An 18481-nucleotide genomic window follows, 5' to 3' on the forward strand; every position below is an offset into this window, starting at 1 on the left:
GACCTGAAGGGTCACATGACCTTAGGGGTCACGTGATCCCCAGAAGTCACGTGACTTCAGGAAGTCACGTGACCTCAAGGCGGTCACGTGACTTCTGGGGGTCACGTGACCTCAAGGGGGTCAAGTGACTTCAGGGGGTCACGTGACTTCTGGGGGTCACGTGACCTAAGGGGGTCACGTGACCTCAAGGCGATCACGTGACTTCTGGGGGTCACGTGACCTAAGGGGGTCACGTGACTTCAGGGGGTCACGTGACTTCTGGGGGTCACGTGACCTCAAGGCGGTCACGTGACTTCTGGGGGTCACGTGACCTCAAGGGGGTCACGTGACTTCTGGGGGTCACGTGACCTAAGGGGGTCACGTGACCTAGGGGTGTCACGTGACCTGGGTGGGTCACGTGACCTCGGGGGGTCACGTGACCTCGGGGGGTCACGTGACCTCGCGGTTACGCCGACGGCGACGGCGACGGCGACGGCGACGCCAACGGCGACGCCGACGGCGACGCCGACGCCGCTCAAGCCGGAAACGGGCCCCTAAGAGCTGCGCTCTAAAAACATGTTTAAAGGTGGCGGCGGGGGATAGAGTTGGAGACAGAGGGGGGGGGGGGGGTCGCTTCCGGCTCTGAAAATGGATTCTGTTTATCGCACTAGACCAGGTGTCGGCGACCTTTTGACTCCCGCGGGCCGAACTGTCGCGAAAGGGAGAAAGAAGGAGCCGGATGAACATCCGGGGGGAGGTGGGGGGAGGGGGGGGGGGGGGGTGGGGGAAGCGGAGTGGGCAGGAGGCAATCAACTCGCAACAATAACAAAGAAAGCGCGAAGTGAATTTTTATTCTCAGTGTTGCAGTCTATATTTGTGTGGCGCTTGAAGCAGCAGGTTGTGCCTCCATCATTCTCGCAGAGCCATACAGTTCTGATCTTAAAGCCTGATGACCGGCACAAACTAAAAATCATTTGGTGTTACCGTCCAATTTCCATTTGTAATGTGGACTGTAAGACGTTTGCTAAACTTTTGAACAGTCGCTTGGTTTAGAATCCTCATAGCGAGCCCATGAGTGAGACAAAAAACTCTTGAAATTGACCGTGGTGTGAACCTCGATGCCGAACTAAAAGTATGCAAAGTACAATGACCTTAATGTTTGATTTCCAAAGCATCACTGCGGTGCAAAACGAATGCTAATGGATAATAAACTGATCTCCTGGTAGGCCGCTTCAGAGTCAATACGTTCAATTACACCAGGCTCACTACCAACAATAACTCTTGCGCCATTAGTCCTATTGTGTGCGTGTGTTTGTGTGTTCGTGTGTGCGTGCGTGCGTGCGTGTGTGTGCGTGTGTGTGTGTGTGCTTGCGCGCGTGTGTGTGTTTGTGTGTTGGTGGAGGGGGCTAGTCTCGTAGCCTGCCGGGGGCTACATAATATTCCCACGCGGGCCGCCAGTTGCCGACCCCCGCTCTAGAGTCCTACCTTTTTGGTTGGAACACGAACTTTTTAGCTTCTTAAAATCCTAGAGATAATTCCGTTGTCCATTAAAAGCAATGCTCGCATCCTTACATGGCGTTTGTCTTCTATCCGCAAGTTTACTGGCCCAAAGGGGTCACGCCGGCGCCTATCAAAACGGCTGTCATGTGGTTGCAGTGGCAGATCCAAGGGGTGGGGGCGACGGAAGTGGCCGCACCCGCACCCCCCCCCCCCCCCCCCCAAACAAAGCCGATTTTCCACCTCCCCCATTCTCGGCGGGCAGTTTGGCATGGGTGGACCCCCGGGTGCACAAGAAAGAATGGGAGAATAGTATCCTTACAAATTTTCCGCCCCCTCCCCCCCCCCCCAAAAAAAAAAAAAGAAAACGGACTTCTGGATCCGCCCCTATGTGGGTGATCAACGTAGCAAAACGCGGCCAGGTTTGGGATGCCCAACCGATCTAAATTTTCTGAGATATGAGTGTCATTAAACCTTAGCAGTATTACTGCTTCTATCCCCGCTGTAATGCCGAAAGGCGCTGCGGGTATTGGATAAATAAATAATCAATAAATAAATAAATAAATAAGAGAAATGCTTGCGACAATCTTTATGTTGAAGTGCGTCACCCCAGAATTAGAGAACTTGATTGCCCCACCGAGGTACCACCATACCTGGAACTTGCGGATAACATATTTCCGTGTTAGTTCTGACGTATCCATGCACTGCATCCGGTCGATGCTTATGGTGACAGACAGCCAAAGAAGGGCCATGCATTCCATGCATCTTATCGCTCCAAATGAGATTGCACCATCAGCCAATGAGAACGCTTTTTGTTTTGTGTTATGTGCCAATAAAGACACTGACTCTGTGCCATCCTTATGTAAATCCCCTCGTGGGTATTAAAAAGGCTAATAGATGAAATAACTTATACCACCATAATGCTTGATCTCCACATCGGAAGAAAACAAAACGGAAGTAGGGCCAGCTACTCTTTACCTTTTCCATGATCTCCGTCAAGTTTCCAGAGAGGAGGCTGGGCCTGGGTCCGGGAATACCGAGGCGCTCAAAGAGCGAAAATCGCCTTCGTCTTGACCTGTCAAGTACCGGTAGTACTTGTTAACTCTCTATGCTCTAAGAATACCTGGACTTTTTTTTCATTTTTTTTCCAGAACTGTACATTTTTTTGTTTCTTTTTGCGACAATTATTGCGATATAAATGACTTCTGCTGACGGCACATCAGGGGCCTTTGGGGTTGCTTCGCTGTCCAGTACGTACCTTCTGCATTATAAATTTCGTGCCATGAAATTTGTTTTCTTTTTTTAGGCAAGAATAAATAGAAATGACCTCCACCATGGAACACGGGCGTAAGGTGCAAGCCACGTTGATGGTGCGGCCGTAAGAGCCAACTGATGTGGCACGCCTTGCAAAATTAGAATTCCCAATGTGCATATCTTAAATTTGGCACACGAACGTAGTTTCTCAAGAAGTTTTATGTCTATCTTTTAGAGCTCAACTCGTAGATAGTGAAATATAAAAAAAATAAAGGAAAATTGGAGGCCGTGTATTTCCCATATCCTATACGTGTCAGCTTGTCGTCTGCACACTACTTTATGAGCTTAGTCCCGGGTGGATTGCTGAATACAAAAACACTAAGAACTCATAGTAGAGCTTGGCGATCAGCAAGATAATAATGAAGAATTAATAATTTTAACGAAATGTATGAACAATTACAGTTGAGGCCAAGCTCGCAACTCAGTCTGTGGACGACGAACGCCCGGTTATGCCATAGGAAACGTACGGCCGCCGTTTTTGATTTATTTCTTATATTTCACTGCCTCTGAATTGAGCTTTGGTAAAAATAGCCATACAACTTCTTGTAAAACTACGTTCTCGTGCCCATTTTCGGGTATGTACGTTTAGAAATGGAATTTGACAAGGCGTGCTAAATATGTTAGTCTTCACTGCCGCACCTTGTATACGAGGACGGGGGTGGGGACCCCGGCAAATTACGGGGCCCAAAAGAGAGTTTCACCATAAGCATGAAATCTGTAACAATGAGGCATCACGTTTCAGACACTTGTGATGCTCACTGTTGCGTTGTTATTGGGCTCCATATGGAAATATGCTTATTTTCAATCACCGAAATAAACAAATACAAAACCAACCAAAACACAACAAAGTTCGCTAAAAAACGCATAATATACTTTTTTAGCAGCTGTGCTTCTCGATTAAATGTAAGCTGCTACTCAAAGAGCCCATGTGAAATAAGTTTCGACTTTTTCCTGCCCAGTTCTTGCTATTCTGTGGTTCGAGCGAACGTCGCCTTTAAAGAGTGATTCAGTGAATAAGAATAAAAAGTTCACAGATACAAGAACAGAGCTCTGGGCAAGTTGCTGTTGGCGTAAAATAATTAAAACGCCGAAAAAAAGGAGACATCTAGGGTAAACGTGAACAAACATCCAAGACCTCTTAATCTATAAACCTATTTTTAGTTTCATATTTAATCCCCTCCTAACTTTTTCTCCCCAATAAACCTGATGTGCTTTTTGGTTTTAAATTAGGAGTAACAAAAATTGCAAACCTGTAGAACCAGAATAAGGCTAGAAGCAGAGAAGATACAGCGAGAAGTTGCAGCATGTCGACGAATGGTTCGTGGAAACTTGCGCACACAGCAGGCTTGCCGTTTCTGCCCGCTCCTCGTCTACAAACTGAAATGTTCAATGATTATTTTTTTTTATTTTTTATTTCCTGTATCCATACGCAGCGGATCGCTGGAAGAACGGTAACGGAAACAGGATGCTGGTTCAAAGCTTCAGCACACAGCAGCTGCAAACTTCATTCCCCGCTAGTTTTAATAGATACAAGTTATTCTCTGCTACATTCAACTCGCTCAATGTAACATTATTCTTTATTTCTTCATACGTGCAATATATATATATATATATATATATATTGTTACGAGCGTTCCAGCCGTGGTTCTTTTTCTCTTGTCCGTACTTCGTCCTCTTTATCCTAATGTCCCCGTTTGTCTTCTTTACTTTCGCCCGTTACAATCGCCCCCCTCCAAGGGACTGTCCGTCCCGGACAGAACCAATGTAGTCATCGCGGGCCACGTGAAGTTTGAGTTGACTGACATGAGCTGTCAGAGTCCGGTGTCTTCCTCGTTGAGGCAGCGCTCGCAATTCCTCGAGGCGATATGTCACAGGACCGAGTTGCCTGCTTATTTTGAAGGGTCCGCAATACCTTGGGAGCAATTTCTCGGATCGCTGCGGCCGTCTGAGGTGACTTCGAAGAAGCACTAAATCTCCTGAATGGAACGATGGCCCAGAACTTCCAGTGCGCAGGCGCTGGGTGAGATGTGACTGCTGGTGAAGGATGGCGAGTAGAGCTCTTTCTCTTGCTTCGTGTAGTCGTCCAGAGAAGTCGCATTCATAGTCCCGCGCGCGGCGGGTCCACGTCGTGTTCATCGCTGTCTCCTCTGGAAGCGTGGGAAGCCTTCCATACACCAGCTCGAAAGGCGATTGGCTCGTTGTTTCTTGACGGGATGTATTCAGTGCAAACGCAGCAGTGTCAATATATTGGTCCCAGTTCTTGTGGGATGAATTAACGAATGCAGCTAATATATCGCTCAAAGTACGGTTAGTGCGCTCTACCAATCCGTTTGTTTGGGGGTGGTAGGGTGAAGCCGCTGCATGCTCAATCCCGTAGTTCCTAAGGACATCCTTGAAATCACGAGACATGAACGATGTTCCTCGGTCAGAAATGATCATTCGTGGAGTCCCATGCCGCAACACCAGATGGTTGTTCACAAAACTGACGAGGTGTGTCGCTGACGTGTCGGGAACAGCGTGTACCTCAACCCACTTCGTTAAGTAGTCTATGGCCACAATTATGTGCCTGTTGCCATCTTCTGATTTTGGGAATGGTCCCAGATGGTCTATACCGATTACTTTAAACGGACTTCTTGGGGGAGGTATCTGGTGAAGTGCTGCCTTTTGTTGGATCGGCGGTGTTTTGCGCATTTGGCAAGTGGTGCATGAAGCAACGTACCGACGAACGTCACCTCTCAAACCCGCCCACCAGAACCTTTGAGCGATTTTTTCTAATGTCCGGCGTTGTCCAAGGTGACCAGCAGTTGGAGCGTCGTGACACATTACCATGACGTTGCGGCGCAGACTTATGGGAACAACAGGCAGCCACGAATCTGACTGCTGTGATCGATGGCAGAGAAGCCCGTCACGGAGCTGGTAGTGTGCTCGCAGGCGTTGCAGGCGTCTCCCGTGAAGACGAGGAGAGTCACTGTTTGTGTTTGCGAGATCACTGATGATAGTTGACGTCTCTGTGTCGTTTGACTGCGCTGCCTGCAAATCAAGCAGACCTAAAACAGAAACTGATGACCCACCCTCCACGGGATTGCGGGAGAGGAAGTCGGCGTCTAGATGATGTCTTCCGCTTCGGTGAACAATTGAGAAATTGTACTCTTGAAGTTTCATTGCCCAGCGAGCAAGCTTTGGCGTAAGATCGCTCTTCGATTGGAGCCACTGCAATGCAGAGTTGTCGGTGACCACTGTAAATGTCTTGCCGTAGAGGTAAGGGCGAAACTTTTCCACAGCCCACACTACTGCGAGACACTCCAGTTCCGAAGAATGGCACCGGCTTTCTGGTTCACTGAGCCTCCTGCTTGCGTAGGCAACGGGGCGTTCTCGACCATCTTTGTCCTGTTGACGAAGGACAGCGCCCAAGCCTTCTCCACTGGCGTCAGTGTGGATGACGGTGCGTGCGTCATCCACAAAATGGGCCAGCGTAGGCGGTTCTAGAAGGGCTCTCTTGAGGTCCGCGAAGGCTGCCGCTTCTTCCGCTCCCCATACAAAATTGGCGTCTTTTTTTAGGAGCCGGTTCAGGGGAGAAGCCCTCACTGAAAATTTCTCCACAAAGCGACGAAAGTAGGACGCGAAACCTAGAAAGCTCTTTAGTTCCTTTACCGTTGTGGGTACGGGTATATTAGCAAAAGCTGACAGCTTTGCAGGGTCTGGACGAATACCATGTTTGTTGACGACATGGCCGAGGTAGATTACTTCGTCATATCCGAAGAAACATTTTGATGGTTTTACACGAAGTCCAGCTTTCGAGAGGGCATCTAAAACAAGACTAAGACGATGTTGATGCTCCTCAAAGCTCTCGGCATACACGATTACGTCATCGAGGTAGACCAAGGCCATGGTCCATTTCAAGTGGCCGAGGACTTTATCCATAAGACGCTGTAAGGTCGCCGGTGCATTGCACAATCCAAACGGCAAACGTCTGAACTGAAACAGGCCGTCAGGCGTTACGAAGGCTGACTTTTCAGCGTCATCTGGATCAAGTTCAACTTGCCAGTATCCCGAGATGAGGTCCAAGGTCGAGAAATAGTGGGAACCATGGAGACGGTCCAGGGCGTCATCAAGTCGAGGTAGGGGGTACACATCGGGCTTAGTGATGCTGTTCAGCCTTCTATAGTCGACGCAGAACCTTGTCGAGCCATCTTTTTTCTTGACGAGCACCACAGGCGACGACCACGGGCTGTTAGAAGGTGTCACTATGCCCCTTCGGAGCATGTCGTCAACTTGAGCGTTGATTTCCCGTCTCTCGGGCATAGAGACTCGTCGTGGGTGTTGATGTACTGGCGCGTGGTCACCGGTGTTGATGGCATGGCGCACGAGGGGCGTATAACTCAGTTCTTCCTTTGTAACGGCGATGCAGCTTCGGAACTTCATGAGTAGGGACTGAATAGATTCTTTCTCTGCCGCAGTTAGATTGGGTCCAAAGTTAAAATCAGACCACGCCAGGGGTCCGGTTCTGCCCAACTGTTCTTCTGAAGCGGGAAACGAAGGCGAACTTACAAGAGTGGCAACCACCGTTTGTGACTCAACCTCAAAAGCAACTCCTAAGCTGTCGCCTCGCTTTAGGTGAAGGTCGTTGCTGGCCAAGTTAGCAACAAGAATGTCCAAGACGCCTTGGCGAGAGGAGGTGAGACAGCGGGGCGTGACGAATTCCGCTCTAGGGCGCGAGTGCAGGACATTTTCGATTATAAAGTCTCCCGATCGCTTATCTCCTTGAAGTGTTGCTGGGACCCAGACCGCCGAAGACTTTGGAACCATAATGTCTTTCGTGGCAACAACTGAGCCCATCAACGGTTCGCAAACGAACTTGAGGGGTAGCAAAGAGCGTAAAACAATCTTGGACCTTTCAGCAAGTAGGCGCATGGTGTTCAAACTTGTTTGTACGAAGCTGATCAGGAAAAACAGTGCGCAGCAGAAAAAAACTTTGTACACAGGTGTTTCCTTAATGTTCGGCCTCAGTTCTTCACAAAGTTTCAACGTTGATGCGTCGGTAGCCGTACAATGGGACTTGTATTCTCGTTGTGTTGATAACTGTGCACGACCGTGTTCAAAGGAGACAAGCAGATTGACTGCCGCACATCAGTCACATCGGAGAATAACTGGAGGGTTTAAATTCTGCACAACGAAGAATGAAAGTGTCACGCTCTCCCCAAGTGTTTCCACGGTCAGTTCGATGCGTCCGATGTGAGGAATGTGGCTTCCGTTTGGCGAGAGAAGTCGTAGTTCTTTACATTCTGTTGTCGATTCGATACGGTCGGCCGATCGTAGCAACTTAGCATCGATGACGGACACCCCAGCTCCGGTGTCTATGATAGCATCGGTACATTGTCCGATTTCAGGCAGGCAGACAGTGACGTGTGGGGTCAGCGATGGGCACATCGATGTTGTAGCCAAGGGAACTTCGTGGACCACACGGGACCCCGCCTTGTCGGGCACGCGCGGAGGGTGTTCCTAACTTGGAGGGCACGGATTCCGGCAAGATCGAGCAACGTGGCCTCGTCGTCCACACTTAAAGCATTGACGCCAGTCAGGCCTGCGGGGGCCGTCTTGCGTGCCGCCAGTAGTAGCAATATGGTTTGTTGGGCTCACCGTGGACGCTGTTGCTCTTATCACCGCGTGCATTTCCAACGCGTGACCCAGGGCAGAGCGGAGCGTGGAGGGTCGGGCGAGCCGCATATATCGTTGTACTTCGGGATCCTTGATGGCATCGATGAAAGCAGAAGTGCTCATCAGACGGAGTGTATCTTCAGAGCACCTTACCAAAGCCTTCCTCGCCAATCTCTCGACGGCGTCGGCTAGCTCTTGTAGCGACTCTGTGCCCTGGCGATAGGTTTTGAGCGCCGTTAGGTGTAGCTGTTGTAGATGCACATCATTAAATCGAGAGTCCAGAGCTTGTAACAGATGTTTATATGTAGTTCGACTTGAATCCGTAATACACTCGAGGTACTGTGCTGCTTTTCCACGTAACTGGGCGACTAAGGCAGCAGCCTTGCCAGGGGAGTCCCAGCCATTTTGTACAGCCACCGTTTCGAAGTGCACGATGAACGCCCTCCAGGAGCCAAGACCATCGAACGTCGGGGGTTTGAGCCGCCTAGCGCCGGAATCCGATGGAGCTATCTCTGCCTGTCGCTCGGGCTCATCGTTTCTGCAATGGCGAACCGCAGCTGCTTCCTGGCTGGGAAAAGGGTCACCCGAACCTTCTGGTCGCGTACCAGCTTGTAGGGCCTGTTCCAGGCGCTCCAGTCGAGTATGTACAGATGAGAGGTGTTGATGTACATCGGTGACTTGTTGATGTAAAGTCTGCTCCACGTTTTCAATGTGAGGGGCGAGGCGATCGTCGAACTGTGCAAGTATATTTGCAGCGTCAGTCGAGCTCTTCTCCACCAACCGATTGTACAGCTGTTCGGTGAGTTGCTCCCAATTGGGTTCCGGATTTGCAGGCTGGGAGCGGGCGTTCATGCTGAACATCCCACCGCTGCCACCAAAATGTTACGAGCGTTCCAGCCGTTGTTCTTTTCCTCTCGTCCGTACTTCGTCCTCTTTCTCCTAATGTCCCCGTTTGTCTCCTTTACTTTCGCCCGTTACAATATATATATATATATATATATATATATATATATATATACAACACGGGCACTTCACACCATCGTATGTGGTCTCCGAGAAGGATATAAACGAATATGTGCAGATGAATGAACCGTACTTAATCCAATGAATCAAAGAATTGAAGTTTTCAGGAACCCGCCGAAAGCCAAAAATTGGCGGAGCCAGGATTTGAACTCTGGGCCTCCCAATGTCCGGTCGGGTGTGCTAACCACTACACCACTCCACCTTGGCTTTCTGGCGTTTCCTACCTGTCTTATTAATGCACAAGAAACGAAATGTATTCATTCGGAGGTGTTCCGGATACACACGCCGTCGCGTGGAACGCGGCACGACGCTTAGTGTCACGTGGTACGCGCTCGTTTGTGCTCCAGAAATCCTCCCACTGTTTGTCTCGCCCCGTGTACATGTAGTATTCTTTGTTTATGAGCTTTTAGAGACACGGTATCATCATCATCTGCAAGAATCAAGAGCCACGTTATTGAATATACAACACGGGCACTTCACACCATCGTATGTGGTCTCCGAGAAGGATATAAACGAATATGTGCAGATGAATGAACCGTACTTAATCCAATGAATCAAAGAATTGAAGTTTTCCGGAACCCGCCGAAAGCCAAAAATTGGCGGAGCCAGGATTTGAACTCTGGGCCTCCCAATGTCCGGTCGGGTGTGCTAACCACTACACCACTCCACCTTTTTTTTTTTTTTTTAAAGCAGTTGTTTATTTACATGTTAAAAACATAAGTAGCAAGAATGAAGGAAATGAGGTATATACATATGTTAGAGCAGAAAAAGAACCTTACATATGTTAGACATTGCATTAAATGACCCAGGTGCAAAGTAAACCAGTTAAAGGTTACAACATTGTTAAAGAGTATAGTAAACTCGCCTCTGGATGTATATTACACTCAAAGATGTTAAAAGTGTATTAGAGTGGGGCACATGCGAAGGCGACGGATAGTCTTCCTGAGGCATGAAAATTTAGTGCTACCTTCTGACCTTTCACCAGAGTGTCTCTCAGATCTTTTTCTATTTCTACTGGTTCTAAAATTCTAATAGTCCACTCCAATTTGCTAGCAAAGTGTCGCCACGCAGGTTTAGGGTTCAGTGTGCACTCTGTCATGTCTACTCTTGACCGCCATAGCGAATGTAGGCCTAAAACCATGATTATCTCAGTCAGGTCAGTCAGCGTCCTTTGGTCGTGCCGCCGTAGGAATTTCAAGGTACACCAACTAATCTGCAAGTCCAGATCAAAGAAAGACTGTAGTTCGGCCCAAAATATTTCTGCATTGGAACAAAAAATAAACACATGCTCGAGTGTTTCTTCTTTACCACATAAATCACAATTCTGTGACCATGGCACGAAGAAACCCTTGGCCTGCTGCCACACTTTGACGGGAAGCACTTCCGTGTGGAACTTGAAAAAGAAGTCTTTCGATGATGTGGCGACGGGCAAACGTTTTAGACGATTAAATACGTCATTGTCGGTTGGCTGGTTCTTCAAGGGTCTGTAAAGCGGAGGAGGAATCAGCGCGGAGACTGTAGCCCAATACAGTTGCTTACGGTTGCTTTTCAGAAGAAAGTCCCACGAAAAAGTGTTTTGCAGCAGGCGGATTGACTGGGCGATTTCTTTGTAAAAGAAAAGCACTCGAGAAAAGGGTGTAGGGGTAGCAGTGGTGACTTGCCATGCCATAAGTTGCGACGCACCGAGGGGGTGAAATGCAGACAGTATGAAGGGGTCTTGCTGATCTCGGAAGAAGAGGAAACGATGAATGACGAGCTTTAGGCCGGCATTGATGAGACCTAAGCCTCCTTTTGCAAGACTTAGAAAGAGGTTTTGACGTCGCATTCGTTCCATGGACGATTTCCATATAAAAACAGCCCAGGAACGCTGAACTTTGTCTGCCGTGGCAGTAGAGAAGGGCATCACTTGCGCAGAATAGAGGATGGCTGGATATGATATGGCGTTGCACAGGTAGCTTCTTGTAAAAAAAGAAATGTGCCGGGATTTCCATGGAAATAGCTTCGCTCCTTGTGCTCCGATGCGTTTCTTCCATAAGGACGCCGCACCTCCACGAAGGTCTAAGTTGGTCCCCAAGTAGGTCGTCACTGATTCTGACCATTGAATACCCATAAACTTAGAAGGTTTGGTTCCCCAGTCTCCGAGCCAGGCACCGCAAGACTTTTTTCGATTCAAAGAAGAACCGGAGTATTTGCTATAGCTCTCTACAAGCTCAAGAGCAATCTGCACTTCTTTCTTAGATGAGCATACAAAGGTAATGTCATCGGCATATGCCAGAAACTTCAGGACGTGTTCGGAAAATTGGAATCCAGCGATCGAAGTATTGTGAAGTACAGTGCGGCAGAGTGGTTCTAAATATAACGAAAACAGAAGGGGCGAAAGCGGGCAGCCCTGCCGTACTGATCTGCGCACAAAAATAGAGGTTCCTACATTCCCATTGATGACGAGTTTCATTGTGATGTCCTTGTAAATTATCGAAATCCATTTCTCAATGTAATCTCCCAGTTCACAGTGTCGTATAAGGGAAAATAGAAACTTCCGGTCGACTCTGTCGAATGCTTTACTTAGGTCTAGCTGAAGCGCAGCTAGGTGTGCATAACCTTGTTCAGCAGCTTCGCACATGATGCGCATCCGGTGAAGGTTGTGTGTGATGGAACGACCTTTGAAGCCGTAGCTCTGGTGGTCTCCAACGATATGACGAAGTCCTATCTCGAGTCGTCGTGCCAGTATTCTTGTAAGAATTTTATAATCCGTACAAAGTAAGCTGATGGGACGAAAATCGGATACTTCTGGTGCTCCCTCATTAGGGGCTTTTTTGGGTATTAATACTACGTGACTTTTCCTCATTGACGGTGGCAGGAGCTCTCGTTTCCTGATGTCTTCAAATACGTGCACGAGAGAAGCGCCAACAATATCCGCAAATGTTTTATAAAATTCAGCACCAATGCCATCAGGACCAGGACTCTTGTTTGTAGGGAGCTCTTTTATCACTCGCTGTATCTCTCTCGGTGTTATGGGAGAGTTTATTATTTCTCTCGCTTCTTCTGGAACCTTAGGGAGTAAGGAGAGCACCTTCTCTGGAATATCCGACAAGGTTTCCGTCCTTGCAAATAGGTCTCCATAAAAGCTTTCAAACGCAGCGCATATATCTGATTGTGAAGATGCTATTGAGTCTTTATGATGAACCGCAGTGATAGCATTACGCTTGCGTCGTAGTCTTTCGAATGTGTGAAAAACTTTAGATGGCTGTTCCTCGTGTTCTAGTGTCAGCTCTCGACTTCGAATGAGCGCTCCCCAGTGTCGCTGTTCAATAAGCTGTTGCAATTGTTTTTTTATGTTCTTAATATCTTCAATCAATACGCCTGGGCGTCGTTCTTCTTCAGTGACGAGGGATCGTAAAGCATTTACGAGAGCTAGTTCTTTGGCCCTTTTTCGTGCACTCTCTACAGAGCTTCGGATGACCGCTTGCACTTTCACATAAGATTTGAACGCTTCCCATTTGCAAGCGTCGATTGGCTCACTTTCGGCTAGAACGGTTAGCTCCTTACGAATTTGTTCGCGAAATACTTCATCTTCCAAAATTGTGTTGTTCATCTTCCAAGATTCAATTCCTGAACTACGTGTGGAGCGATCTGTCTGTCTTTTAAACGAGATGGACACTAGCGCATGGTCTGAGAGGTGAGTGGGATTCGCAGTATATTGAATCTTGTCACTGGGGATTTCACCTGAGATGTAAATTCTATCAAGCCGCGCATGAGAAGCACCTTGCCAATGGGTGAATTTGGGATCAAAACATTTTATGTCTTCTGTCGCGTCCTTGAGGTCGAAGTCATGAAGAATGTTTTTCAACTCCACTATGCTTCCATCACTTTTCCATCCAGAAGTTGTGCAATCGTTCCGCGACAGTACGCAATTAAAGTCACCCGCTAAGATAACTTTACTTGGGGTGTCTAAAGTTAAACGTAAGCTTTTGAAAAACGTTAAACGATCCGAAGAGTTGTTTGGTGCGTAGATGGAAACTATTCTGATTAATTCTTCGCCAACCAAAACGTCTATGGCAGCTGTGCGGCCATCTGCTGCTAGCTCACAGTCAACGAAACTGCAGTGGCGTGAGGCTTTTCGCAGAAAGATAGCGGTCCCAGCACTTAGGCCAGAGGATTGAGCGTGATAACAATAATATGTATCCTGGAAGTAGGTGACAAGATCAATTTCTTGCTCCCTAGTTGAGATTTTGGTTTCCTGTAGACATATTATATCAATTTTGTGTTGATAAAGAATCTCTTTTAGCCATACCTTACGGCGTTGACTTATAAGGCTGGCTACGTTAAAAGTCCCGATTGTAAAAGCACCATAAGGATCGTCGTTCATTGAACGTATTAGGTGATGGAGCAAAGTGAAGCGTCTCTTACTGACTCTTCGGGTCCTCGTGGCCGGACAGGATGGAATCCTGATCGGTGATGGGAGATTTGGGAGATAGAGATTTTGTTCTCCTCTTCCTTCTCCTCTTTGACTCTGCCCGCTCCCATTGAGATGTTGAGGCAGGATCTGTGGTGCACAGAATTTCGTCTCCCTTTCTTTTCCCGAGCATTTCTTTGTCGCTGGTTTCGTCCATTTCGGATGCCTCTTCCTCTGGTTGCATTGACTCTTCAGCTTGGTCTTCAGGAACGAGAGCACTGAAAGAGTTGGTGATGACAATATTGCTCACTGTCTCCTTCGTTGCAGAGCATGACGACGCCGACCTGTCTACGCACTTCTCAGTCCGTGAGGCTGCCTCGACGTAGGCTGTCCTGTGAGCGGTGCTGACTTCTGCCGAAACCTCTGTCTGTGCTGTTTCTTCTGCGTCCATCAAGTAGTCTGCAGGAATCTGGAGAGATGCAGTCGTTCGGTTGGCGTACGTTGGGACACAGTCTTCGAGATCATGGCCGAATTTTCGACATGCGCTACACCAGGGAGCACGGCACTGGCCTCGGACGTGTCCGACTTGCCTGCATCGCAGACATTGCGGTGCTCTGCCAGGCACGGAGACAAGGACGGTTGTTCCTAAAATCCTGAGCTGATGCGGCAAGCTGTCCGCAGTCACACCTTCGTTCAATTCAATTGATAGTATTCTTGTGGTCGTCTCCACGTCCTCGAAGCCGGAGTAGTGCCACTTGTCTCGAACGATGCTTTTTATTTTTCCAAACGTAGAGAACGCGCTGGCCACGTTTGCATCTGGGACGGTAGTTGGAACCCAGTGCACCTTCATGGACAGCGCAGTCTTGCTCCCGTCTATTATCAAACATGTTTTGTTCTTTACATGGATCTCTCGGAGCTGCAGCAGTCTTTCTTTTTCCTTGGCAGAACGCACTGTGAGCAGCCACACATGATTGTACTGGTAGGCCCCAAGCGAAGCTAGCTCATTTGGGTTGATGATTTTCTTCAAAGCAGGACCGAAATCGTCGATGCGGTATGGCCGGGCTGATGGGTCCCCATGAAGAATCAGTGAATTTTCGAGCAGTTTATCGTTGGGAAGGGGTGGCAGTAAAATCTTGTATTCCGTTGTACTTGGTGCAGAGGGGGCAGAAGCAGAAATAGTTTCAGAATATTCCCGGCTAGGCTTAGCCGTTGAGATTTCCTTTACGGAGCCCATTTCCAACGCGGCCATTCAGCTCGTCGTCTTCTTCGAACTCCACTACACCACTCCACCTTGGCTTTCTGGCGTTTCCTACCTGTCTTATTAATGCACAAGAAACGAAATGTATCCAATCGGAGGTGTTCCGGATACACACGCCGCCGCGTGGAACGCGGCACGACGCTTAGTGTCACGTGGTACGCGCTCGTTTGTGCTCCAGAAATCCTCCCACTGTTTGTCTCGCCCCGTGTACATGTAGTATCCTTTGTTTATGAGCTTTTAGAGACACGGTATCATCATCATCTGCAAGAACCAAGAGCCACGTTATTGAATATGCAACACGGGCACTTCACACCATCGTATGTGGTCTCCGAGAAGGATATAAACGAATATGTGCAGATGAATGAACCGTACTTAACCCAATGAATCAAAGAATTGAAGTTTTCAGGAACCCGCCGAAAGCCAAAAATTGGCGGAGCCAGGATTTGAACTCTGGGCCTCCCAATGTCCGGTCGGGTGTGCTATTCAATATTCATTCAATTCAATTCAATTCAATTCAATTCAATATTCAATATTCAATATTCAATAACGTGGCTCTTGATTCTTGCAGATGATGATGATACCGTGTCTCTAAAAGCTCATAAACAAAGAATACTACATGTACACGGGGCGAGACAAACAGTGGGAGGATTTCTGGAGCACAAACGAGCGCGTACCACGTGACACTAAGCGTCGTGCCGCGTTCCACGCGGCGGCGTGTGTATCCGGAACACCTCCGATTGGATACATTTCGTTTCTTGTGCATTAATAAGACAGATAGGAAACGCCAGAAAGCCAAGGTGGAGTGGTGTAGTGGTTAGCACACCCGACCGGACATTGGGAGGCCCAGAGTTCAAATCCTGGCTCCGCCAATTTTTGGCTTTCGGCGGGTTCCTGAAAACTTCAATTCTTTGATTCATTGGATTAAGTACGGTTCATTCATCTGCACATATTCGTTTATATCCTTCTCGGAGACCACATACGATGGTGTGAAGTGCCCGTGTTGTATATTCAATAACGTGGCTCTTCATTCTTGCAGATGATGATGATACCGTGTCTCTAAAAGCTCATAAACAAAGAATACTACATGTACACGGGGCGAGACAAACAGTGGGAGGATTTCTGGAGCACAGACAAGCGCGTACCACGTGACACTAAGCGTCGTGCCGCGTTCCACGCGGCGGCGTGTGTATCGGGAACACCTCCGATTGGATACATTTCGTTTCTTGTGCATTAATAAGACAGGTAGGAAACGCCAGAAAGCCAAGGTGGAGTGGTGTAATGGTTAGCACACCCGACCGGACATTGGGAGGCCCAGAGTTCAAATCCTGGCTCCGCCAATTTTTGGCTTTCAGCGGGTTCCTGAAAACTTCAATTCTTTGATTCATTGGATTAAGTACGGTTCATTCATCTGCACATATTCGTTTATATCCTTCTCGGAGACCACATACGATGGTGTGAAGTGCCCGTGTTGTATATTCAATAACGTGGCTCTTGATTCTTGCAGATGATGATGATACCGTGTCTCTAAAAGCTCATAAACAAAGAATACTACATGTACACGGGGCGAGACAAACAGTGGGAGGATTTCTGGAGCACAAACGAGCGCGTACCACGTGACACTAAGCGTCGTGCCGCGTTCCACGCGGCGGCGTGTGTATCCGGAACACCTCCGATTGGATACATTTCGTTTCTTGTGCATTAATAAGACAGGTAGGAAACGCCAGAAAACCAAGGTGGAGTGGTGTGGGGAGAGGAAGAAGAAGCCGTTCGGAACGGCAGCGAGAAACATGATGTCTGGTGGAAACACCGTATCGGCCACTGGCCGAGTTAACCCCGTATCATCCGACAACAGTACAAGCGACTACAAGGTAATCCTTCCCCGTTTTCCAACCGGCAACCTCATTCTAAACTCCGTATTCCTTCACGCCGACATAAGCGCTAGGCCTTACTCAGCGCCAGACTTTCGTGATGCCCTCAAAGACGTAATAGACCTCCGAGACGTCAAGGCAACCGGTCAATACCAGATGAGCCACATTTGGATGGTCACCTGCACAAACGCGCTCGCGAAAGCGAAGCTGTGCCAACAAAGAGAACTTCTCGTCAAAGGACGAAAATGTCTGGTCATAGACCCAGACACTCGTGACATCAAGATAAAAATCATTTGGTTACCAGACCATCTTGAAGACCGACGTGTCGCTGAGGCCCTGCAGGCCTACGGAACCGTGCGGAGCATGAGCCGGGAGAAATGGAGATGCCCCGGCATGGAACATATGGACACGTTAAACAAAGAAGTAAACATCACACTTCACGACGACATCACGATTGAGAAGGTGCCACATCTCGTGAAGATTTTTGGGTACCAGTGCCTCCTACTCGTTCCAGGACGTCCACCTTTATGCCTCAGGTGTAACAGAGTTGGGCATGTACGCCGCCAGTGCAAGATCCCCCGCTGCTTTAAATGCGGAAGGTACGGGCACACGACTGATACATGTGTCACAACGTACGCAAGTAAGCTCCTCGGTCCGAGAACCCAAGAGGCCGAAGAACGAAGTGAGCTGCTCATGGATGTCACGGAGGTCCTCGACGCCTCGGGGCACACACCACCGGCATCAACGATCGAAAAGTTCGTGGAACAGGAGCACCCAACAGCAGCACCCGCCATCAACGAATGTAAGGATGACCCTGGGGGCCTCTCGGAGCCACCACCGCCTGACGAGGACGGCACGTCATCCTCATCATCGGAGTCAACGATTGTCGGCGAAGTGGTTACAGAGTGCGACGATGAGCATGACGAGGCGGATGCGGAACCCACAATCATCACACCGGCGTCTGAGACGTCGGGACCAACTGATGAACCAGAAGGAACTTCAACGCCCCGCCCGACCAAAAGTCCCTCTTCCGAAGAGCTCCCTTCCAAGAGGTCCAAGAAAGACCGCCAGCCGGCAGGAATGCGGCACCAGCCGTACTCCAAGCTACTGGAGAACCTCAAGGGTACCGAGAACAGCCACTAAAATGTCCTGATGTATCCCGCCCTTCCATTACATATTCTAACGCTAAACGTTAGAGGGTTAGGGTCTAGAAGGAAACAGTTTCAGCTGTTGCGTCTTTTTGAAAAAGAGAAAGTTGATGTTGCGGCAGTACAGGAGACAAAATTATCTACGGATGAAGGCATCGCGGACGCATTAGAACCTTTTCTTAAGGATTACGAAATCTGCGTTAGCCAAGCCAAAGGAGACTCTGCCGGATGTTTTCTTTTTTTTCGTAAACAGCTAGAGCTATCATCAGTTTCCATTCTTAATGACCTGGAAGGGCGTCTTATTTCCTGCGACATTTTTTTCAGGCAGATAGAATGGCGCTTTATT

General features: G+C 48.5%; 1 protein-coding gene across 1 annotated transcript; it reads left to right on the forward strand.

Moving 5' to 3' along the window:
- The first annotated feature begins 16906 nt into the window (after nt 1-16906).
- On the forward strand, nt 16907-18130 carry LOC121047071. The gene has a single exon (XM_040501945.2). The coding sequence runs from the start codon at nt 16907-16909 to the stop codon at nt 18128-18130; it is 1224 nt and encodes a 407-aa protein (XP_040357879.2).
- Nucleotides 18131-18481: the final 351 nt, after the last annotated feature.

This window comes from Ixodes scapularis, unplaced genomic scaffold (assembly GCF_016920785.2).
Source record: "Ixodes scapularis isolate PalLabHiFi unplaced genomic scaffold, ASM1692078v2 PGA_scaffold3__209_contigs__length_174095766, whole genome shotgun sequence".
In the NCBI taxonomy this organism is placed as follows: domain Eukaryota; kingdom Metazoa; phylum Arthropoda; class Arachnida; order Ixodida; family Ixodidae; genus Ixodes; species Ixodes scapularis.